General features: G+C 39.3%; 2 protein-coding genes and 1 long non-coding RNA gene across 4 annotated transcripts; 1 reads left to right on the top strand and 2 right to left on the bottom strand.

Annotated features, from left to right (window-relative positions):
• The first annotated feature begins 1,377 nt into the window (after positions 1-1,377).
• Positions 1,378-11,850, top strand: cunh12orf56 (chromosome unknown C12orf56 homolog). 2 transcript variants are annotated; one of them, XM_014995328.2, is made up of 14 exons: positions 1,378-2,077; positions 5,013-5,208; positions 5,717-5,732; positions 7,057-7,225; positions 7,779-7,934; positions 8,009-8,073; positions 8,543-8,687; positions 8,800-8,894; positions 9,389-9,478; positions 10,352-10,439; positions 10,511-10,585; positions 10,913-10,990; positions 11,057-11,238; positions 11,721-11,850. In XM_014995328.2, the coding sequence occupies exons 1-14, from the start codon at positions 1,820-1,822 to the stop codon at positions 11,830-11,832; spliced, it is 1,725 nt and encodes a 574-aa protein (XP_014850814.2). In that variant the 5' UTR covers positions 1,378-1,819; the 3' UTR covers positions 11,833-11,850. The 2 variants fall into 2 exon arrangements, with proteins under 2 accessions (XP_014850814.2, XP_087859308.1); XM_088003182.1 differs by having other exon boundaries at positions 10,913-11,238.
• On the bottom strand, positions 6,352-8,661 carry LOC148152541 (uncharacterized). The gene is made up of 2 exons (XR_015762108.1): positions 8,562-8,661; positions 6,352-7,201 (listed from the first exon to the last, which is right to left on the bottom strand). It is a non-coding gene; the product is annotated as an uncharacterized LOC148152541 (long non-coding RNA).
• Positions 11,851-12,397: 547 nt separating the features above from the next.
• On the bottom strand, positions 12,398-25,305 carry LOC106922697 (acyl-coenzyme A thioesterase 1-like). The gene is made up of 12 exons (XM_014995329.2): positions 25,218-25,305; positions 24,623-24,693; positions 21,719-21,927; positions 20,770-20,869; positions 19,955-20,139; positions 19,063-19,226; positions 18,462-18,581; positions 15,405-15,487; positions 15,243-15,336; positions 15,084-15,164; positions 14,260-14,401; positions 12,398-13,338 (listed from the first exon to the last, which is right to left on the bottom strand). The coding sequence occupies exons 3-12, from the start codon at positions 21,912-21,914 to the stop codon at positions 13,220-13,222; spliced, it is 1,284 nt and encodes a 427-aa protein (XP_014850815.2). The 5' UTR covers positions 21,915-21,927; positions 24,623-24,693; positions 25,218-25,305; the 3' UTR covers positions 12,398-13,219.

The raw sequence follows: 25,305 nt of genomic DNA on the forward strand, positions 1-25,305 counted from the left end.
GATTTTTCCAAACTAGTTGATAAAAAGTGAGGGCATATTTTAGAGTTTTTCATGTCGTCTTTCATGAAGCTTAAAGCAGTTTTTAAATTTATTTAAGCTTCATGTTGAGGAAGTAAAGTACAACCGTGTATTACGGCCAGGGTAGATAGAAAACAAAGGAAGAGTACTTCTGCCAAAAAACAAAAAAGGAAATTTCTGAAAAGTTTAAAATTTGCTTTAAAAAAAACTCAGAAATTGTTAGGTTAATCTTATAAAATTAAAACAGTAAATTTGAGGCTGAAAAGTAAAAAAAATTGTTAGAAAAAATCTGGAGATTCTCAGAAATGTTCTAGAAAAAACATGGAAATTTCTAAGTTTCAAAAGTGAAAAATGTTTGACTTTTAGAAATTTTTTAAGTTTGAGAAGGTGAAAATTTTTGACTTTTGAGACTCACAAATTTCCTTTTTTATATAGAATTTTTCTGAGATTAACATAAAAAGTTCCAAGATTTTCTAGCAAATTCTAAACTTTTAAAGCTGAGAAATGTCCAAGTTTTCCTTAGAAATTTACTCTATATGCATCGTATTAAATGGATCAGATGAGTTGGAGTCTTTCTCTGTATGTCTTCAGTGTTTCCTCTCAGTGTTTGTATAAAAGAGTCTCAGAAACGCTGAAACAACACAGCCTTCATCTCTGTCATGGTGTCCATGTGAGAGACTCTGTTCATCTTTTCACTCACAACATTTATTTAAAAGTCGCATTCTCTGAAGAAAACCTCAGGCTAATTTTTTCTTAACATTTATCAAGTTAAAATTAATCTAGAATATTCTACATAACATATTAAGAGGATAAACTCAGAAAAATATCTGAAATAATTTGTGGGATTCGCATATTAAAATAAATTGCTTCACATTAACTGCATTCTGATGCCCTCTAGCGGCAGTAAGGCGAAACAACATATGGAAATAAAAAAATAGAAAACATTTTGTTTTTTTTGGAGGTTTAATAAATACCGAGTGTCAAAAAAATAAGATGCAATAAATAATGTGGAAATATTTTTTTTAATATGTATCACGTATTTCTAAATAAAACTGGAACTAAATACTTAAATGAATTATTCTTTAATTAAAATAACAGATAATTACTTTGAACATTAAAATTAATTAAATTGTGATTTAATGAATATTTTTTTTACATGTTAGAAGCTATTATTAATTATTTATGCATTGACTTTACTTTTTTCCTGTGAGACAACAGGAACTCCACAGATCAATTACACTGAAACAGGAGCAGTAGTCAAGCCCAATTATTCTGGTTTAGGAGATTAAATTTAAATTATGTTCTGCAGCAATGAAAGAAAAATACTATATGAATATGAAACAAGCACCTTTATTTTACAATATGTCATTTTTAAAAATATATTATTAAATTCTAACAATCAATTTTTAAATATTTTTTCATTATTGTTAACAGCAGATGCAACAAATATGAAATAAATATCAAATGTATTCAAATCTGAAAAAGTCAGCAGAAACAAGTCAATATTATATATGTACGTCAATTTAAATTAGTAAAAGATTATCTAAAAACTGTTTTTGTTTTATAAAAAACCGTATTAAACTATTACATAGAGGTTTATCTTTCAGCCAATCAGCAGCGCTCTAGGGAAACAAGCGGACCAATCAGAAAGCAGTGCGCCCTCTTCGCGGTTCACCTGTTTAGTTCATAACCTGACTGGACCCGCTGCCTGCTTCAGTAGTAAAACACGAACCGACTCGATGGACAGTGGAACCGAACCGCTTTCTGTCTCCATTCGCTGCAGAAAGTAGAGCCCCGGGTCATGGCTCAGAGTCGATCCGACTTCCTGCCGCTCCTGCCCCGCCGGAATGCCCGGCTGGACTCGTTCCTGAAGCGGAACACGGAGCGGGCTCTGTACGAGCGGATCCGAACCTACGAACCGTGCGTGGTGGTCTCTGACGTCATCAACAAGGTCTACATGTACGCGGTTCTGAGTGACGAGCGCGTGTATCTGACGGAGTTCCCGCCGCGCGCGCTGACCGCCGCCGTGAGGCTCGAGCGCGTGCGCGACATCGAGCTGGTGAGTTTAAAACTGAAAAGAAAAAAAAGAGTCAAAAATAGTTTTCATTGTTGAAATTCATCTTCAAGTGTCGGTTAAACCAACAAGTCAGGTGAGAGGCAGAAATTTTATTCAAATAAAATACAGAAGAAAAAATAACTTTTTACTTTTTAGTTTACCTCAAATTCCAGGGTCATATGGTTCACAACAGGAAAAAATGCAAAGGTGCATTAGGGCCACGGTAGAAAAAAAGGAGTACATTTCTGCCAAAAACTTCCAAAATTTTTAGATTAAGCTCTAAAATTTTTTAGGAAATCTTAGACTTTTCTGAGCTTCAAAAGTTGAAAAATTTTCTATAAACTCAGAAATTTTGAGAACAATTTTTTGAGTTCGAAAAGTCACAAAATTTGTGAGAATTTATAAATTTTTTAGATTGATTTAACATTTAAAAAAACATGAACAACTGAAAACATTTTCAACTTTTGGAAATGTTCTCAGTTTTAAAAGTAAAAGATTTTACTTTTAAAACTGAGAACATTTCCAAAAGTTGAAAATGTTTTCAGTCTCAGAAAATTTCCAAGTTTTTTTTCTAGAAATGTAAGTGAAATTAATCTCAAAAATTATTTTTTTTCCCTCATAAATTTTCGATTCTTCAGCTCAGATATTTCCACTTGTTTTTGTAAAAAAATTCTGAGATGAATTTCACAATTTTCAAGTTTTTTATTGCAAATAGAAATTTCCATTTTTTTTTTTTTTTTTTTTAGAAAATTCCTGAGATGAATCTCAAAATTTGTGAATGTTTTGGGTGGAAATTTACTCCTCCTTATTTTCTCTTTTCTTTCTGGCCCCAACACGCCGTCACAACGATCACATCCCTGACTTCAACGTGAATAACTTTGGCCTCATACTGTATGCATGGTGGTGGCAGCATCATGGTTTGTGTTTTTCTCTCAAATTAAATTGGACCTGGCACAAAATCTTTGGATGAAGTTGAAGAGAAACATGTTAAGTCTAAATTCAGTTCTTTATTGAATTTAAAACAATAAAACAAAAAACGTCATCTGGAAGCACTTTAAAAAAATAATATAAATTCAATCATCCATACATTCCAACGAATCCTAGTTATCAGAAAAGCAGTTTAAAAGTTTCTATGTAAACTCAGGAGATTGCATTGAATCGTTGAATTGCACCAGCAGGGACAACAGGAAAAAACCTCCAGCAGAACCAGAACTGGACTCAGTACAAGCGGCCGTCTGAAATAACCAACTGGAGGTTTTGAGAAGACAAACGATGGACATGAAGTTAACATTTGAAATAATGCAAATAATGAAAACTGCAGAATAGAGACGAAAGTGAGAAGTGATGATAATCCAGTCGTTTCGATTGGTGAACCAAAGAGGCAACATTTGTTTTATTTTCAGCTGCTGTGTTTCTCTTTCACAAACCAAACTCTCTGAAAAATCTGTTCCCCTCCTGGCCTGTGGGGGCGCTGCGCCGAGAACCACTAAAGGAAACGACACTAAAACCTCTGAAAACACTGAGTTTGGCTTCCTTTGTCACAAAATGTAAACAAACACAGAGTGCCCTTAAAGACCATGAACCATTTCTCCTGCTAGTATTAGGCTAGTGCGTTTCTTTAGGTTGTATTTACCCAGAATGCCCTGCGCAGTAGTCCACTTCCTGCTTTTGGAGCGGTCTTTGGTCCACTTGGCGTTCCCTTATGCATTCAAACTGATCCAAAGGTCACAAACTGAGGTTTTTAGATGGAACAGGGTTCTGAAATTTATGCATGCATTAGCCACACCTAGCGGTAGTTAGCTTCTTTTAGCTAAATGTGGTTTAATTTTTCAAATTCCTGGTTTATTTTAAGTCCTGCAACCCATTTAATTTAGAGATAAAATTGGCAACGATTACAATTAAACCCACATCAAAAACATTTCAATCAATGTAATCAAACAGGTATAAAAATAAATCTATTTTCAGACTCCAACTAGAAGCTGATTATGTGATTCGAGTCGCTGAGTTAAATTATTTTTAAACAGACCGACCCAGTGCAGAAGCTGAAAATAGGTTTAATGTTAGTACAACAGAAAGCCGACAGCTCAATCTGTGATTCCCACAGCTTGTTATGTCAGACGCTTAGCAATAATCCCGTCTGTGCTAACGTGACGGATTACTGCTGGAGTCGACGTCTGACGGCGCCATCATGGCTGCAGCAGCTCACCTGGGCAATCTCTGTTAGTGAAACTCCCTGAATAAATAAACACGTGGCTCCCCTTTCCGTCTCTCTGCTTCTGCAGGGTGGAAAAATGCTGAAAATTCACCGAGGTCAGGAAAATGTAGCTGATTTTCAATATATAAGTGAATGTAATCATCAAGTTTGTGCATAATTCCTACACAATTAACCTCAAAATGACGTAATTTCTGTTACAGCAATGTTTAACAACCTTAGTTTAATTAATTAACCAATTTTAACATTTTTAAACCATTATTAAGACCTATAATGTCATAGAAGTAAACACAAAAAGTTAGCTAGTTGTAGCTTTAACCGTCTGGAGTCACAAAGCAGTGAAGTTGTCTGACTCAAACCTGAATGAAAAAGTTTGAATTTTAACAGATTAAAAAGTCTAAAATGGTAATTTAAGACCTGGGAATAAGATTAAAGGCTAATTTACATTTTAAACAAATGTAAGACATTTTAAGGCCTTCATTTTAGATACTTGAGTTTAAGACTTTAAGGATTCACAGACAGGGAAAACTGAGAGGAGACATCATTTTTTATTCTATAAATAAAACAAGAATAAAGGAATTTCAGAAATTTATTACGAGATTTCAATGGCTTTCATGTTTAGTCTATAAATCAACATAAATTTGCAATGAAAAAATTGAAAAGTTTCTTAATATTTCTGTCAAATATTCCTGACTTGGTGCTGAACTTCCTGTTTTACCTGTGCAGGTGAACGACCTCCCAGATTTCCTCAGTTCAAAGGACAGGGAGCGCTGTCAGCACATACGGATCTCCTACATCCCAGAAAGGCCTGCAGAGAAGGAACATGATTGGTTACAGAGGGAGAAGAGGGAGGGGCTTCCTCCTGTGGCCCCGCCCTCTCGCAGAGCCAGCCACTGTCCAATCAGAACACACGACTTAAAAGGTGCAGATAAATTTGTTTTCATGACTCATGATTACAGTAGTGTCTAAGCTAAAATGAGCTAAAATGCTATTACTAGCATGTTGACTGACTTTTAAATAAGCCTTAAAATATGCTAACAGTCATGTCTAAGGTAAAATTAGCTAAAATGCTAATGTTAGCTAAAATGCTGTGAGTAGTATAAATGATTCACTAGCATGACTTTGACTTTCGTTTATTCAGTCTGTGAAGTTTATCTTTTATATCAAAATATTATTTAAAATATTAGTTTTAGCTGTAAAGCTAATGTTAGCACCCGGAGCAGAACAATGCCCGAATCCTCATGATGTGCTTATGGTGCAAAAAGAGAAAGCTAAGCTGAGAGTTAAACACAGATTCATTAGAGCCTAAATTTCTAGCGGAACAAAATGTGATCTGATCCGAGGAAAACCGAGAGGCCGGTGTTGCTTTCCTTCGTTCTGAAATCTTTACCTGTAATCCTAACCTCCCCGTGTCTTCGCTTCCTTCACAGGACATCCTGCAGACAGGTGAGCACACACCTGTTTGAATTTCTACCATGTTAGGAGTTTGTATTGACTTTCATTTTGTTGCCTTCCTGGCGGATCAGGTTACCAGTTTGAGATTTTCCTCCACACTATCCAATGTTGATCTGTTATAACAATGAAAGGTTTAATCTGAGGTGTTTGCTCTTTCTATATATTAATTTTTTTAAATTAGTTTTCTTATTGTCTTGAATGCATTCATACATTTTCATCTTTTAAAAGTATTTTTACATTTTTTCAAATTAAATGTATTATTTTTTTAAATTCTCACTATTAGTTTTTATTTTCTACTTTAAAGATTTTACTTTTCACTTGTTTCTGCTCCATGTTTAGGAATCAGCAGCAACCATATTTAGCTCCTGCTAAATGCTATGCTGTTATGGTGCTTTAGTGTTAGCTTCAGTTAAATGTTGCTTTGGTTTTTTAGCATTACCTTCTGCTAAATACTTTGTTGGTTGCACATTAGCATCAGCTTAACATTTTGGTTTAGCGCTTTAGCATAAAGTGAACTAATGTTTAGGGTTAGCGGTAATGACCTTTTAGTTAGCGATACCCACCACTGCTACCAAATCCAATAAAATAAAACTTGCTGGAGAGACAGAAATGGGTTGAATTGAACCTTTAATCCAGATTTAAGTCTCATCCTGCAGCAGCTCTGCCGTTTATGCTGCAGCCCCCTGGGATTGTATTGCTCTGCTAATTCCTCTGAGTTTCTGTCAGGAAACGGCGTGTCGACGGTAATGAGACGAAGAAAGGAGGATTTACTGTCACAGCCTGTGAATGGCTGCCTGGAGGCCACAAAGGAGGCTGATGTAAACAGCAGAGTGTAAATGTGTCCATGTGCTGCTCCACTGGGACGTCATTAAACACATCCGTTAAAAAAGCTAAATCCTTCAGGAACAGCAGCTGTCAGGAGTTCAGAACAAAATGAGGACAAACAGCAGCTGAAGAGAGAAGCAGAAACGTTCTGGGTTTAAAACGATGACATCCACCAGTGGAGCAGGAGAAAACTGAATATGCAGACGTCCTCTTGGGATTTAAAAAGAAAACGTATGGGTCACTGAAAAATTCAAGATGGCAGACCTTTTCCAAGATGGTGCTGTGGTTATTTTATCATAGATGAATGTTTTTGTGTCAAATCAGACATAATTGGGACAATAGGAATCTCCAAGATGGCCACCATGGTCGTAATGGAGAATATATGTTTGCACTAATATCTCCAGTATTTAGTGCATTTTAAACTTAAACTCCAGATTAAATTTTTACAGAGCTGCGTTGTCATCTCTGTTGAACCTGTTGCTGTTTTCAGCTGGTGGAAGAAAGAGGAGCTCCATCCGGTGATGAAGACGAGCCGCTCTGCCTCCTGCCCCGACCCGGAGACTCTGGGCCTCCCCAGGATCCCTCTTCCTCATCCTCTTCCTCCCTCGCCTCCTTCATCACCGCCAGAGGAAAACCTGAACACAGCAGAGAGCCGCCAGGTGAGGGCGGCTTCCAGAAGCTAAATAAAACTTTCTTCAGATTATCAGGGTTAAAGACAAGAAATGACAAGGAGGGAAACTCCAAATGTTTTGTGGAAATTATTTAAAATGGGAAAGAAAGGAGAACATACCTTTCAAATCAGGCAGGCGAGTTAAGTGAGGAAATAAAGGGTTAAGTCTGGAAAAACCTGGGATTGATTTCAGGATTTTCCAGGTCTGGAAGAGTTTAGAACAATTCCAGATTCATTCCCGGCTGGATAAACACTCCGTCCTTCCTTCTCTCCTTGGCTCCTCCCATGTTTCCTTTGTTCCTTCTCGTCGGTCTTTCCTTGGCTCCTTTCATCCTTCCTTATCTCCTTAGTTTCTTCCTTCCTTCCTAAGCGGACCTTGTTCCCATTGTTATGCACGGTGGAGGTTCTGTGATGCTGTGGGCCTGTTTCTCTTCTAAATACCTAATGCCATTGAAAAACGGGTAGATTTAAACGGCAGGGTCAGAGGTCACGGCGTTCTGTTTGGTCCAGTCTGAGCGTGGTGTCCCCCGTGGCGGTTCCAGGTGACCCGGAGGATCGGCTCCGTCCTGACCCGGCTGCTGAGGCGGGACCGAGCAGACTTCGGGGAAGAGAGGGACGCCGAGCTGCACCTTTACGTGGTTTCTCAGACCTCCACCCTGTACCTCCACCTGCAGAGCTGCTGGAACAGCTTCGTCATCGTGGGTCGAGACTCAGAGGTCAGTCTGGTTCTGTGTTGGTCGTCTGTCTGACAGCCGGACGTCTGTGTGTCCAGAAGTCGACCCTGCTCCTGGACCCGGTCTACAGGAGGAGAAGCACGCCGTCGTCCGACTCCATCAGGTTGGAACCACTGATTTCATTTCAGGAGTGAATCAGATCGTCTCTTCTAACCAAACGCTGGATTATTTGGGTGCTGCGGTGGCGCAGGGGCAAAGCACGACCCACATATTGAGGCCTTGGACCTCGTGGCGGTGGTCGCAGGTTCTGATTCCCGGCCTGGTGACATTTGCCGCATGTCTTCCCGCTCTCTCATTACCCTCTTTCCTGTTGAACTATTTTCAAATAAAGGCCACTAGAGCCAACAAAACTTAAAAAAAAAAGAAGTAAAAAAAAACAACGCTGGGTTATTAATCTGGGTGAAAACATCATGCGTGGATTTCCCAGTGGAAGATGGCGTACGCTCCAGAGACAGGAGAGGACATACAGAAACTCGTTCCTCATCTAAATCAGCCAGTAGATCCAAATAGATGCCTGATTTAAAAACCAGCCTGAGGCAGGAAAAGACGGTGAGTCTGTTTGGTGTTTGCAGCGCGGAGCGGACGGCTCACCTGTTCGCTCAGCTGAGTTCGGAGCTCCTGCAGGACGGCATCACCGTGGAGAACCTGTACCTTCTGCTGCAGGAGCTGAGGACGGCGGCTCACCGCAACGTCACGCTGAGGAGGCTCTTCTGGAGGGTGAGACATTACGAGAAACACTGCTGAGCCGCAAACAGAGAACAGATGGAGTGAAAACACCTGGAAATGTGGACAGAAATCAAGATTTTTATCCACTTGTTTTTGTTTCCAGTCTGGCGAGGCGTTCGTCTTCCTGGTTCAGACTCTGGAGGAATGTCTTCACGGCTGTCAGAGCCTCAGCAGAGTTTACACCACAGATCAGCTCCTGTAAGAGACTCGTGTTGACAGTCCCAACCTCCACCACCAGGGGGCAGATTTAGGTCAGGCTGAGGTTGTTTACCTCAAACAGGATCATCAATGTCATAATGAGGATGAAAGAAGTGACATTTGGAGCAGAAAATGTTTCATTAAACTAAAATTAAAGTTAAATTTAGATCAAATCTGTATAAGATTAGCATCATTGTTGAGAGAGATGTTTCAGCAGAACCGAAACCTCTGGTTCTTAGAGCCAAGTAGCAAACTTAGCCATGCTTTTATAGCTACTTGGCTTTACATAGGGTGTCAAGACAAGAAAAAGTCAGGGATGTGAGACAGCGGTGAGGTGTACGGTGGGATGGATTCTTATTTTTATGCTCTGGAGAAATAAGCTAAATTGAGCCTAGCTAATGAAACGTCAGGTTAAGGTTTCACATCCAGGTCTAAATGCGTTTAAAGTTGCTTGAATCCCATTTTCAGCAGATATTTGTGCTGATCTTGTTCAGGCTGAGTACGCTGATCGTCCAGACGCTCGCCATCATGTTCAGAGAGACGGAGGTGGAAGCAGCCAGGAGCAGCCTGCTGTTCGCCAACAGGTAACGCAAAACTCCCATAAAAAAGCTTCTGTCGTGTCTTTGGGGGATATTTTCCTTCTCCAGCTGCTGAACAGCTGCCAGGCTTGTTTAATGTATTCTCACAAATTATGTGAACGAGTAAGCTGATGTTTTTTTTAATAATTAAAAAATCAATTAACTAAGAACTCAAATTTTTCATATATTTTAAAATCTATTCACAAATTAGCAGTAGTTTCAGAACAGGAATAGAGATGTTAACCGAACAAACTGAAGTCAACTTGGAAACATGAGTAAAAAAAAATACTGAAATTTGCAAAAAGTGATGAAATTTCAGTAGCTGAATAATACAGCATGTATGATGGTAATTTTAAGAAATAATGAGTAAATTTACACCTAAAAATGTAAGAAAAAAAAAAACATTTTTAAGATTTTTTTTATTTCTGTTATGAAAAGTCAAAAATTTGTAAGAAAAAAATAACTAGGAAAACCTTGTAAATTTGAAAATAAAAAATTTCCAACTTTTCAAATTCTGAAATTTCCAAGTTTTTTTTAGAAAATTTCTGAGATTAATCTGAAAATGTAAATTTTTTTCTAGCAAATTTTTGAATTTTCAAACTTTTCCTTGATTTTTTTGCATAAATGTATTCCTTTATTATTTTTATCTTTAACGTCCCTAATACAGGGTCAGCTGTAGACATTTCCTCTCTTTTTGTACGTTTCTGTCATTTTTCTGTTTCCAAATCAACTCCATATTGTTCAGGCTGACAGTTTTGCTCTTTCTGCTCTAAATCTAACGCTAATTTCTGACATTTCACCACGCTGTCTGCAGCCGTTTTCAGCTGAAAGTTCAGCTCTCGCTGCATTCTGCACATAAACGCTGTTTCCTCCTTGCAGGGGGGCTCTGATCTCCAGGCTGCTGCTCGCCTTCATTTGTGATCCTGGCGGTGAGAAGCAGAGTCGAGGATCCGCGTCTGACTCCGAGGTAACTGGTTCACATTAGAAATTTGTTAAAATATGTCCTAAAACAACCAGTTGGCCTCTGTGTCTCTGCAGCTTCAGGCTTTGCTCTCAGAGTACCTGGATGCTGCCTGCTCGCTGCTGTCTGAGCTGCTGCTGCTGGGCTACGAGGTGAGTCTGGCAGGAAGTTACAACTTTCAATTCTGGTAAAGAAATATCTATAAACATCCCCATCTATCCATATATCTCTATGTCTATCCAAACTAAACACCCCCAGATCTAAACGACTAAAGTTCCGGGATGTAAACTGTCGGTTCAAATAGATAACTTGGTTTTTCCACACATTTCATTAGCAGATTATCTTATAAATAACAGGGATGTACTTTCTTTTCACCTTGGCTGTAAGAGTTTAAGAAAATCTTTAAATGGACTGAAAATGCCTCCAGAACTTCCGGCTCTACTGAATGAGTAGTTTTTAGGAACGTTCCTTCTGTTCAGACCCGCCGATGTTTCCCCGGAGAGAACTTCGTGTCCGTGTCGTGGGTCCTGGGAGTCCTTCAGCCTCACCCCCACCTGGTGAGCCTTCCTCACAGGAGTCCAGCCGCTCAGCTCCTCCAGCTAACCTCAGTCTGTCCTCCGCAGCTGCCCTTCATCCGCCACCAGGCCCAGCAGCTGGTTCTGGTTCTGTCGGACCAGAACGGGTCGGTTCTGAGCCCGGCGCAGTCCGTTCTGCTGTTCCAGCGCTGTCGCCTCCTGCTGGCCTGTCTGCAGTACAGCAACCAGCTGGCTCAGCACCTGCAGCTGAACTTCAGAGAGGAATTCAGGTGGGAGATCGAGCCTGCACTGCCGCCTAGTGGCAAACACAACAGTACTGCAGGACAGGCGAATAATTAAAACCCACTAGGCCCAAATTAGTAATGTATTAACGAAGGCGCACAACTGTAGATAGAAAAAAGGAAGTTTTTAGATTAATCTAAAACATTTTCTAAAATAAAAACAATAAAAATTCTGGCCTTGAAAATTCAAAAATCTGCTAGAAAAAAAACTGAAATTTGAGATTAAGCTTTAAAAAATAAATTTGTGAGCTTATAAAGTTGTACATTTTTAAGAAAAAACTCAAATTTCGAAATTTATTGCCAGAAAAACAGTAAATTTCATAACATATGGTTATTATTTTAGTCAGACAATAAATCTTGGGTATTTGCTATAACATATTAAGTTTCCACAGCAGCTGGAATCACGACACACAACCTACAACTTTCACTTTTCAGCTGTTTTAATGATTTAGTTTCTTTCTGCTCTGCAGGTTTGCTGTGACTCCGTCCAGCGCCGAGGAGAAGCTGCAGCCTCGTTATCCGATCTGCAAACCGACTGTAAGACTCGTTCAGCGCATCGTGACGCTCATCCAGCGCAGCTGAGGCCACAGGAAGCTAGAAGATCACTCCAGAAACAAAATGCTCAGACAGAATGTGCCTTTATCAGCGGCAGGAATTATGCTGCCGCTGCAGGTCCAATAACATCCACCTGACTGGTTCTCTGGGTGATCAATAAATGATCAGTTTTACAGCAAATCAAACTGGAATCGGCTGATTTGTTCAGGAAAATTTGGGATTTTAAAAAAAAATCAGTAGCTGCATTTGTTTATTAATGAAAAATAATTTTTACAAAGTTATTATTTAGCTCCATAAGCAACACCAGGGAGCTGGAGGGCAACGATTCATCCTGGAAATGATTCATCTTGTAAACGATTCATCTTGTAAACGATTCATCTTGTAAACGATTCATCTTGTAAACCATTCATCTTGTAAACCATTCATCCAGGACATGATTCCTGATGGAGTTCCTACTGGAAAACTGGAACTGAAGGGACTTTAGTCAGTTTCTGAACCGTTCATTCATCCATCCAAAACTTTAAAAAACATTTTTTTAACGAGTCCATTCAGACAGTAAAACAACAAAATACATAAAATATGAATCTACATATTTATCACCCAACAGTAAATCTATTAAGTTTATTTAATGTTAAATTTAATGATTGCAGTTTACAAAAAACAAAGTTCAGCTGCTCAGACATCAGAATTTAACATTGAAGTACAGAAATATTAAATTCATCATCATTGACAGATACAAAAGGTTATTGATAAAAAGGTTGAAAGCTTAGTGGAAGGAAAATATCTTTATAAAATGAAATATTGGATGTAAGCTGTGATAATCAAAATAGACATTTATTTTTTTATGTAAAGCTGAAATAAATGTAAACTTTTTGGTTTTCAGTCTCTACATTAAAGCAAAACTTCAGTTTAAACCGACGTCAGAAGGAGATTTGTAAATCATTTAAAGCTCAGTGAGAAAATATATCAACATTATTAATTTTTAATAATAAAATAATTTTAATTAACTTTAAAGATAATTAAAATCTTTAAAGTTTTTTAAAGATTTTTTAAAAACTTTAAAAATCTTTTTAAAGTTTAAATTTAAAAACTTAAACTTTTTAATATTTTATTAAATAAAGTTAAATATTAAAAAAATAATATTTTATTATTAAAATTTTATTTAAATTTTTCTGTACATTTATGTATATATAAATGTACATAAAGTTGTAGATTATTTCAGTCAAATTTAATTTGACTTATTGAAATAAAGCTGGAAATTTGAGAGTATTTATTCTCCGTCTTCGCCATAAATTTAATGTATTTTCCCTCTGAAAATGTTTATTTTGACCAAAAATGTGTAGAAAACCGTAAAAACCCAGAAAAGCCTGATGAAGTGTCAGAAGTGATGCTGAGGTGTGAACCTGTCGCCGCGTCACATCTTGGCTTTGTGGCTGCAGTACAGATGGTGGCGCAGGAAGCTGAGGATCTTCCTCCAGGAGTCGTCCTGAGCGTCGCTGTGCGGCTTCGTTTTCCCTCCGTAGCGCTGGATCACTGCAACACAGCCCACACGTTCAGCACAAACCGCAGAGGCTTCCCCTTCCTGCCACAACCAGCAGCTTCTTACTGGAACCTCGTCAAACAAAGCAATCTCAATCTGAAAGGTGCGGCCTGCATTTGAAATTTTAAACATAAAAGATGAATACTTTGCGTTGAACTTCACATTTCCTACTGCAAGGAAATTACATCTGTAATTATTTTGTTCTGGTTGAGAATAAAATGTTTAACATCTTTTGAAAAGTAAAAAACCCACAGCATGATGCTGCCACCACCCTGAGGAGCAATGTGAATGCTACGTAATACACTGCAAAAACAAAACAATCTCACCTGGTAAGTTTGGTCTAGTTTCTAGAGAAAATATCTTCATGTACTTGGAGAAAAAACAGTAACTTTTCAACAAGATGGAGGAGCTTAAAGGAGTAAATAATTTATTAATATCGAAGAAAAAAATACTAGTTACATTTATGCAAAATCAACAGAACCCTGCACTTTTTTGCACTAATACATTATTGTGAATTTATTGCAAATTTTCTGCTAAAATATTGGATTTATTGATGCCAAGTCCTACCATCAGGTGGCAGCATTTCTCCCTTCTCTGCTGCTTTGGTTTGACATAATGTCCAGTTTTCATCTGTTATCGACGTGCCGAGTAACAAAATGTCACATTTAATGTCCTACAAGGGCACAAATATTTAGAAATTTGCTCCACAAAAATCAGTGACTTTGATCATAAAATAGTCATAAAATCCTGAAATATTTATTAATAACTCAACAGTTTGTTTAATGGGTTTTATAGGTGCATTCTGGGTCGACCGGCCCTTTAAGAACATTTGTTAATTCAAATCTGCAACAGTTTTCATCTCATTTCTGTAGCATAAGTATAAATAAAGCATCTTTTCTGAGCGTGCTGCTCACCTTTTTCGTTGGAGCTGTAAACAAAGAAGTTCCCGGCGACGCAGTGAGGCGAGAACGGCGGCTCGATCAGATGTCCGGTGTCAGGGTAGTCGACCCGGGTCAGCAGATGGCCTTTCCCCGCAGCGTTCATCGTCTTGGAAATCTTGGAGGGAAACAAGGAAACTTTCACTGCAGACTGAAATAAGAGCCGAGCTCTGATGTGGTTTATTCAAACCGATAAGGAATAAAAAGACGAATCTGATGAATTTAAGGGAAGCAGACGTTAGACTGAACTTTTAGCTTCAACAATAAGACACAATAATATGAAAATAAAGTTGTAGAAACAGACACAGTCACTTAAAGAACTAATTCAAGGTCCTCTATTGATAATAATCTGACGCATTAATAGATTCAGTATTTCCTAATCTATGAAACCAATAACTTCACAAAACTCTCAAATCCTCGTTTCACTGCCGTTGTAAAACCATTTTTTTGTGTTGAAGTTCTCTTAACATGACTTTTTTCTTTCAATGCTATGAATTTATTCTTGCGCTAATTTTTTCTCATAATTTTATGGCTTTATTCTGCTGATAAGAGTTTATTCTCGTATTATTTCCACTGTATTCTCATAACATGACTAATCTCATACAAGCTTATTCTCATGACTTTAGGACTTTGTTCTCATTTCATTTTACGGTTCCTGTGGATGAAAACGTTTCTGTATGGTATTTATTTTAAATGATGTGTCAGACATTTGTTTTCATAAAAACCGGCTGTGTGTAAACAAACGTCGATCTGAGAAAAACGAGCGAAGATCCAAAGATCTTCTGAGAGCTGAAACTCACATCATCGGCCGTTTCCACCGCACACCAGTTCTGATCATCACAGCCGTTGACCAGCATCAGTGGACAGTTTATTTTGGCCACCTTGCAGAAATAAAAGCTTTAAATCGGCTGTGAGGACATGGAGTCGTTTGTTCAGGAAGCCGAACCGGAAACACTTACGTCCACCTTCATGGAGGGTTCCTTCAGCAGCGCCAGCCCCACGTCCCTCCAGATCTGATGGTTGTTCTCATCCACGCGGATCTTATTGAACTTGCTGCCAACACACACAGAGGCTCAAACCACGGAAAAACTCCAGTGTTCCCAGTGCTCCCAGTGACCTACCTGGGAATGCTTCGGTGGAACCCGCTGAGGGTTTTCCCTGGCGATTTGGTGATGATGTTGCTGATGCAAACGACGCAGGAAGGCTGAAACAGAAACACGGCGAACATCAAAACTCAACCGGATAAAAACGGGCCGAGCACAGAACCCTGTGGGACTCGGCACGGCGCGTTCAGGAACTGGTTTCTGAATCAAAACCATCAGCAGAGAACCAGGCTGGTAAAGAACCAGGCTGGTAAAGAACCAGGCTGGTAAGGAACCAGGCTGGTAAGGAACCAGGCTGGTAAAGAACCAGGCTGGTAAAGAACCAGGCTGGTAAAGAACCAGGCTGGTAAAGAACCAGGCTGGTAAGGAACCAGGCTGGTAAGAAACCAGGCTGGTAAAGAACCAGGCTGGTAAGAAACCAGGCTGGTAAGAAACCAGGCTGGTAAAGAACCAGGCTGGTAAGGAACCAGGCTGGTAAAGAACCAGGCTGGTAAGGAACCAGGCTGGTAAAGAACCAGGCTGGTAAAGAACCAGGCTGGTAAGAAACCAGGCTGGTAAGGAACCAGGCTGGTAAGAAACCAGGCTGGTAAAGAACCAGGCTGGTAAGGAACCAGGCTGGTAAAGAACCAGGCTGGTAAGGAACCAGGCTGGTAAGAAACCAGGCTGGTAAAGAACCAGGCTGGTAAGAAACCAGGCTGGTAAAGAACCAGGCTGGTAAGGAACCAGGCTGGTAAAGAACCAGGCTGGTAAGAAACCAGGCTGGTAAAGAACCAGGCTGGTAAAGAACCAGGCTGGTAAGGAACCAGGCTGGTAAAGAACCAGGCTGGTAAGGAACCAGGCTGGTAAAGAACCAGGCTGGTAAGGAACCAGGCTGGTAAAGAACCAGGCTGGTAAGGAACCAGGCTGGTAAGAAACCAGGCTGGTAAAGAACCAGGCTGGTAAGAAACCAGGCTGGTAAAGAACCAGGCTGGTAAGGAACCAGGCTGGTAAAGAACCAGGCTGGTAAGAAACCAGGCTGGTAAGGAACCAGGCTGGTAAGAAACCAGGCTGGTAAAGAACCAGGCTGGTAAGAAACCAGGCTGGTAAGGAACCAGGCTGGTAAAGAACCAGGCTGGTAAGAAACCAGGCTGGTAAAGAACCAGGCTGGTAAGAAACCAGGCTGGTAAGGAACCAGGCTGGTAAGAAACCAGGCTGGTAAGGAACCAGGCTGGTAAAGAACCAGGCTGGTAAAGAACCAGGCTGGTAAAGAACCAGGCTGGTAAAGAACCAGGCTGGTAAGGAACCAGGCTGGTAAGGAACCAGGCTGGTAAAGAACCAGGCTGGTAAAGAACCAGGCTGGTAAAGAACCAGGCTGGTAAGGAACCAGGCTGGTAAGAAACCAGGCTGGTAAAGAACCAGGCTGGTAAGAAACCAGGCTGGTAAGGAACCAGGCTGGTAAGGAACCAGGCTGGTAAAGAACCAGGCTGGTAAGGAACCAGGCTGGTAAAGAACCAGGCTGGTAAAGAACCAGGCTGGTAAGAAACCAGGCTGGTAAGGAACCAGGCTGGTAAGAAACCAGGCTGGTAAAGAACCAGGCTGGTAAAGAACCAGGCTGGTAAAGAACCAGGCTGGTAAGGAACCAGGCTGGTAAGAAACCAGGCTGGTAAAGAACCAGGCTGGTAAAGAACCAGGCTGGTAAGGAACCAGGCTGGTAAGGAACCAGGCTGGTAAAGAACCAGGCTGGTAAGAAACCAGGCTGGTAAAGAACCAGGCTGGTAAGGAACCAGGCTGGTAAGAAACCAGGCTGGTAAAGAACCAGGCTGGTAAGAAACCAGGCTGGTAAAGAACCAGGCTGGTAAGGAACCAGGCTGGTAAAGAACCAGGCTGGTAAAGAACCAGGCTGGTAAGAAACCAGGCTGGTAAAGAACCAGGCTGGTAAAGAACCAGGCTGGTAAGAAACCAGGCTGGTAAGGAACCAGGCTGGTAAGAAACCAGGCTGGTAAAGAACCAGGCTGGTAAGGAACCAGGCTGGTAAAGAACCAGGCTGGTAAAGAACCAGGCTGGTAAGGAACCAGGCTGGTAAGAAACCAGGCTGGTAAGAAACCAGGCTGGTAAAGAACCAGGCTGGTAAGAAACCAGGCTGGTAAAGAACCAGGCTGGTAAGGAACCAGGCTGGTAAAGAACCAGGCTGGTAAAGAACCAGGCTGGTAAGGAACCAGGCTGGTAAGAAACCAGGCTGGTAAGGAACCAGGCTGGTAAGGAACCAGGCTGGTAAGGAACCAGGCTGGTAAAGAACCAGGCTGGTAAAGAACCAGGCTGGTAAGGAACCAGGCTGGTAAGGAACCAGGCTGGTAAGGAACCAGGCTGGTAAGGAACCAGGCTGGTAAGGAACCAGGCTGGTAAAGAACCAGGCTGGTAAAGAACCAGGCTGGTAAAGAACCAGGCTGGTAAGGAACCAGGCTGGTAAAGAACCAGGCTGGTAAAGAACCAGGCTGGTAAAGAACCAGGCTGGTAAAGAACCAGGCTGGTAAGGAACCAGGCTGTGGAGACACCAGATATCAAACTGATACACTGAACAGAAAGTATTTACACCCTGGGATGTTTTACCCGTAAAGCTGCTTTAAAAATCAATCATGATCGACATGATGTGGCTTTTTTGACCAAAAAATGCAATAATCAGTTAATCGCACTCTAAATTAGGAAGAGCTCAATAATTTTTATTTGCATGATTTATTATTTTTCTCTTTCTATCAAAAACTGGATGATAAAATCTTCAGCCTGGTTTTTGTTTTAATTATACTTTTGTTCATAATTCATTATATTTGTTGTTCCTGTTTTGTTCATTTATTTGTGGATATTTAAAATGTTTTCCAGTTGCAGTGTTCTTGCGTTGTTATTCCGTTATATCATTTGAAGTTGGTCTCAAAACAACAGTAACTTCTGGGACAATTTATCATCCAGCAAATTTTGTTATTCTGACAAAATGAATCTCTGCAAAATAACTTCAGATTAAACAAAGAATCTGTAGGAAAAGTCTCAAACTTTCCGGAACGTTTTGAAGATTCTCATCAAGCTCAGCTTCGTCGGAAGACTTGCCTTGATCTCTGCGCTTTCCACCACCAAGCTGAGGGTCACGATGGTGCCGAGGCAGAGACTGATGATCCCAACTCTGTCTGGGATGACCTGAGGATGGTCCTTCAGGACATGATAGGCCTTCTGCACAAACACACAGGCTGCTGGTTGGATGTTTTCATAATCAGGTTCTTTGGATATGAAAGGAAAATGAAATCTAAGGTTTTTTTGTTTTTTGGTGAATGAGCGTTTTAGAGTCTTAGGGCAAAATAAAGTGCAAACCTTCACAATTCTTGGTATTTTTCACACAGCAATGAGTCAGATAATCAAACAAAGAAGAAAAAATGTTCCAGAATTTGCTGTATAAACTGTTTGTAGTAATTGGTAATGAGAATATTTCCAAAAAAAGTCCTGAGGAGATTGGGCGTTATTTTTTATTGCACCAAGCTACAAAACTAACTGAACGGGATGAGTGAGACGCTCTGCGACCAGGAATAAGACCAAAGCATCGCCACAAATGAAGAACTTAAATGTAAAAAAGGAAGGATTTAAAGTCATGAAACGTCCACTTTCAGTGATTTACTGATTCTGAAAATAGACGAAGTAAAAGAGAAGTTAGACAAACCTCAAAGTATTCAAAACTCAAATCGGTTGACTTCATCTGCCCCGTTTTGAAATACTCCAGAGCCAGACAGATGTAGCCGCGCGAGGCCAGCAGGGCGGAGCGGTACTCCAGCAGCCCTCCTCCGCCGCCCCACAGGTCCAGAATCCCAGGGAACGGACCAGGACCTGGAGGAGCATCCAATGTTCAAACTGAAGAGCCATGAATCCAAAGAAGGCTACAAAACAAAAGCTTATGAAGGGATTTTCATAATTTATCAATAATAATAATACTAAAGAAAAGCATTTGATGCTATAGATCATCAGCTGACTTAATACGAGTTACAACAACATTTCATTTCCCTTTGGGATCAATAAAGTATTTCTGAACTGAATTTAACAAAAATGTTCTGGAGCTCAGCGTGGGTTGCTAGGTAACGGGCGGAACTCAACTTTGGTTGCTAGGTAACGGCCTGCTGATTTGCGACATTCCTATCGGGAGTTAAATTAGAGCATTTTAATGGAGCAGAATATTCTTGGATACGTGGAGAACCAAAGGTTTCAGTGTTGGGTCCTAAACACATAAATAACATGTGCAATGTGTCCAAGTTATTAACATTTATGTGCTAATGATGCTACATTATAAAGGTCTGGTAATAGTTTGCAGCAGCTTCAGAATGCAAGGACAATTACAAGTATTAAAGAAAAGGTGAGACAAAAATAAATTATCACTAAATTGTGGTGAAAAACATGAACGTAATATTTAGTAAGAAGAAATTTTTAAAATACGTTAAACTCATTACAAAGTGAAATAGAATAGCTTTGTTTTTCAGCATGCTGTGTTTTTTTACTTGTGTATGGAAAGGTTAAAAATGACTGAAATAAATAAATAAAATCGTCCTGCACTGCGGTTTTACCTGGGGGTATGAAGAGACCCCCTCGTAATCCTCCGTCAGTGATTTCGATCCGCTGGATGCCTGGGCCCATGTACCACCTCTCCGTTACCATGGAAACCAGAGGGCTGTTGTCCCGGAAGTCCTCATGTCCATTGTACAGGGAGATGGTGATCAGCATGGGGGTGGTGACGTCCTTCTTCCTCAGCCTGACCAGGGAAGAGTGGAGCAGAATCAGCTGTTGGTTAATTACAAAGTTACATTTACGTTTCCAGATTGATGCAGCACATATATCTATGTGAACGAAGGATGATTGGTCATGTAGGATGTAATTCTCACACACTCTTGCTGAAAAAGTGCTCTGTGGTGGCACCCAGAATGGTAATACAACAACATGGGAGTGAACCGTCTCCTGAAGGTCAAGGGTCAAGTACAGACTAAAATGTGATTATCTAAGAATGATTCTGTGCAAGAAATGTCCGAACATGTTTTATAGACCAGAGACGCATCCTAACCTGTTAAAGGAATCATTTCTAATGTTTATCTGATTGAGCCACGCAAAAATTTCAATCGAGACGCTGAAAACAAATGACACGTACGATATTTCTTTCTGCAAACGTGACGAACTAACCAGTTGATTATCTAACCAAACTAACCAGTTGATTATCTAACCAAACTAACCAGTCGGTTAGTTGGTTAGATATTTGATCTTTAGTCAGAAGACTAAAAACCAGATATCTTTCAATTACTTTAGCAGAACTTGATTGGTTTTGGAACCATTGTGATAAAACTCAGCTTAATTTAAATTTCCGGTAACGTTGGAGTTGAAAATGTCTTGCCTGAGTCCGGTGCGGCTGCCTGGAACCGGACGCAGGCTCCAAATCAAACCCATGGGCTCCATGCCAGAGTAGGTTCCTCCAAAACTCAGATCCTCCGAAACTAAACACAGACGGAAAACCGAGTCAAGCTGAAAGCATCGACATCCAGACTGCATTGGTGGCTCAGTCAGCTGACAAGACATTTTAGAGACATCTTTTCTTTTAATGGGATAAAATCAGCTTAGAGCTTAAAAAACTAAAATATTTAGATTTACTTTAATATGTATAATATAAAATTATTTGTTTGATTGATTTAAAGCTTTTTTAATATTAAAAATCCTATTTTATTGGTCTAAAGCTCTGAGAAACTTATTGAGCTTTAAATACCTGAAATATATTATTCAGGATGGAATAAATCTTCATATTAGGAGGTTCTACTTTGATTTTTGCAAAACAATAACTGATCTTATGACTGATCTTATATTTTTATTTACCGAGTTGTACATTTACCCCAAGCAGCAACTTATGCTTTTCCAGGAAAATTTACAAGGTGGTAAATATTTTAGTCCTTTTACTTCACATGCATTCACGTTTATTTCCAGTAAAATTTAAAATATTTGTATTAATTTTTATTAGGGGCAGGTTTATGTGTTTTTCACCCATTTTATAGCACAATAGATTAACTTTGTTACCTTCAGTTATTATAAACATGAATCAAATATGATTTAAAAGAAATTTGACTTTGTAATTTAATGCCTTGAAATTGGGCCTCTGTCTCTTTAAAACCTGGGAACTGCAGCTTGGAGGGGGAGCAGCGCCCCAGAGGCGGAGCTAGGTCCATCCAGGCGTAACATGAAGTAAAGCTAAAAGACAGTCGATTTTACAAAACCCTGCATAACATTTTCTGTTTAGAGCAAACAGGTGTTCGTATTTGTCTCCTCAGGCTGATTTGACGGAGACCAGAACCGACCCGACACTCTGCCGCTGTGGTCGCTGAAGTAGTGTCCGTACGCCTCCCAGTCGTCCCCGTCCTCAGAGTGGTGCAGCGAGCGCAGCGTGAACGGCGACACCGGGGGCAGATTCTCCACCAGGACCTCGAACGCCTCGTCCACCAGCGCCCGCGAGGGCCGGACGGAGAGAATCGGAGGAGGAGAGCTCAGAGACATGGCCGCCGATCAGCTGTGGAGAGAAACACGGTGCAGCGCAGCCGCCTTTATATATCCGACTCAAAGTCCAACATGTTTATTATCCTGAGATACAACCGGCAATAAAACGACCAGATTTCACTGCATGTCCTTTAATAATCAGGTTTGCACCGACACTTGGAAGTTACCAAGAGGCAATAAAAATTAACTGATGCAACATTTTTCCAACTGTAAAAGTTTTATTTGATTATTTTATTGTGAGATTTGGGTTCTATTTGATTATAAATAATCCGAAGTGACCTTGAACTTCTAAAATGACCCCAGTTGAACTCGGAGCGTAGAGATAACCGGATGATGACATGCCAGAAACCTCTGATCAATTCAACTTAAGGTGGACTTTTTCCACCCTAAAGACACTTTCACACCTTTGTCTTTGTGGCGTTTAAATAAACTGATCCAAACAATGTTTGAGAGGAACTAAAGTCCAAACCTGATTGCAGAAATCTGTGACAACTGAGATAAAGCAGAGAGCATCAAAGTTCATCTGGAGGCTTTTAAAAAACTGGTTTTCAGTTGGATAGAAAAGCAGAAAACAAACTTAATTCATCTCAGAATTAAACTCAGAAATTTTTAGATTAATCTCAGATTATCTAGGATCAACTTCCAAGTTTCTCAGTGTCAAAAGTCAAAATTTTTCAACTTTTCAAGCTTGGAAATTTTTCTAGAAAAATTGTAAAATTAATCTAAAACTTTGAGATGTTTTGGTAGAACATTGTTTCCAGTTGTTGGAAAAGTAGGAAACAAACAAACAAAACAAAAATTTGCTAGAAAAAAAAAAAATTAGAAATTAATCTCAGATTTTTTTTTGAATGAACTTGGAAATTCGAAAGTTTCAAAAGTTGAAATTTTTCCACTTTTGAAACTTATAAATGTTCTTTATTTTTTTACTAGAAAATAGCTGAGATTAATCTCTAAATTTTTGGCAGAAGTTTACTTCTCAATCGCCGTCGTAGTAAAATACAGTGACGTATTGGAGAGGAAATATATGTTGCAGTTCTGCCTTTTGGCCGCTAGAGGGAGGCGGTTTAGCATAATTCTTCAGAGTGTTGAAAGTTTTTAAGCTACATCTTTTGAGCCTTTGTCATTTTTTACAGTAAATGTTAAACTTCTCATATTACATTAATCGTCTTTACTGGGATTCCAGCTTTGTGATCTCTGAATCACTTCAGTAGTCATGGTGTTATCCTGCTGCAAATAATCTGTTTAGTTTTTAATCACCGTCACATGCAGCTGCATTATCCATCATCTGAAGCCATTTCATCATCCGTCTCTCTTGTTTCTGATAATTCAGGTTGTTCATGTGAATCTCTCTCAGCTCGCTCATGGAAAACCTGCTGCAGTGATCAGTGACTTGTTGCACCTGCATGCTTCTGTTTGGTCATTTTTAATGAAAAATTCATTCAATCGTGGATGTGGGAGATTTTAATCAAACCTTGCAACAGAATCAGCCTTTCTATAAAGAAACTTAAAGCTTGCAGCTTTAAAATGAGTTTTCTCTTGACTCTCAGGTTAAATTCAGTATTTTTAATTGTTTTAAACTTATCTTCTTCGCTCCAAGTCTGAAAGACACTGAGAAAGTGTAGGCTTGTGAAAATATGTGACTTTATTCAATTAAATCTCTGTCCTTTCTGCCATGTAACCATGGAAACTGAAGCAAATCAAGGCCAGTCCACGTTTTACAAACATGGAAATCCATCAAAGATAAGGAGCAATAAGAGAACCTGAATGAACGAAGAGACAGGACTGCCTGCAGTTAGAGCGAAGGAATCCAACCCCAGCTGGAGCTTTTTAAGCTCCATTTAAACATACAGTGGTGGCAAAAAGACAGTAAACATTTTGAACATCAGAACTGATTTTAGAGAAACTTTTTTTTCTTAAAGTTAGCACAGGGATGCATTTTTTGGCAACATACATGCCTTATTTATTTTCCCCCATATATGAAACTTATGTATTACATATGATTTTCATGTAGGATGGTCAGTTATGATATGTTTTATATCGGTACTAAAGTCATGTTCAAGATTTTTATTTATTGTCATAATAAATCACACTTAATAATGTTGACAAAATTGTCTGTATTGTGATTGTAAATGGTTCCCCTTTTTACAATTTTTCATTTTATTTATTGAGAGCATCATTAAATATAAATGTATTTGAATTGATTGTTCGACACATTGTATTGTTTGCACTTAAAATTCATACTTGTCTATATTACCAGTGTACTACTCATTCGTATTGCATGTATTTCAATCAATCACTCCAATTTTATTTGTATAGCACATTTCAGCAGCAAAGCATTTCAAGGTGCTTTACATAATTAAAGAAAAAATAAGAACAGCACATGACACTGAATAAACAGTAAGAAAGAGATTTCGTAAAAGAAAATGTATTTCTTATTCTTTAGCAGTGATTGTTTTTCCAGTCTATGTTTGCTGAGACAAAAATTCTCAGAGATATTATTATATTTTTCCCATGTTATAAGTGAAATAATCTGTCAGTAAAGCCAGTAGTTTTTCATCAATATCTTGTGAAAATTGACTTGTCCGTTAGTTTTCTATTATATCAAGTGTAGCAAGATATTTGAACTAGAACTAGACCAAACATACTTGGTAAAGATATGTGTTTTTGCAATGTTTTTCCAGCTGATGGAAAAATATAAGAAGACTCACCTGAAAACGTCCTGCAGCCCGTTGCGGTCACCCGTTTCCACCGAACTGGACCCAAATGAACCTCCAGGTCTCTTTGTTGATAAATTAAGATAAAAGATGGAAAGATGCCACGTTAAACATCGGACAGTCCAGGACTTCGGCCTTAACCCTTCAGCACAGCTAAACTCAGTTCAACAAATAGCGAACCACTGCACAGTTTTGCATTCAAGTCTTCAGAAAAATCATCAACCAAAACCTATTTAAAGTTTAAAAGTCATGCCAAAATGGTAATCAAACCAACTGCGTCATCACGTCACGGAGTTTTTTTTTTAACTTTTTGTCTTTATATAAGCTTTATTTCATTACAGCCGAATTTACAATAAAGCTTCTCTCATTCACATATGTTTTTCTTAGTGCTGTCGGACCGTTAAAATAGGCAGAAAGTCGTTGTGAAAAACGCTTCGTGTCAAACGCGGTCACTTTAACAGTATTGCGAAAGGAAGCTAACGCTTCAACTTAAAAAATATTACTTTTACTAACTTAAAACGACCGTTGACAAAACCTAAGCTTGTTCATTTAAATTTAGCCGCTCGGTTGTCAGTTCGGCTTTACTTACATTTACGACAGTCTATAAATAAAAGGGAAAAGTGGAGGAATAAACATGGTGGCACGTTAAATACGTGTGTTCAGTTCAAGTTCCTCGT

This window comes from Poecilia mexicana, unplaced genomic scaffold, assembly GCF_051168715.1.
Source record: "Poecilia mexicana isolate PSO_F unplaced genomic scaffold, ASM5116871v1 scaffold_23, whole genome shotgun sequence".
Lineage (NCBI taxonomy): Eukaryota > Metazoa > Chordata > Actinopteri > Cyprinodontiformes > Poeciliidae > Poecilia > Poecilia mexicana.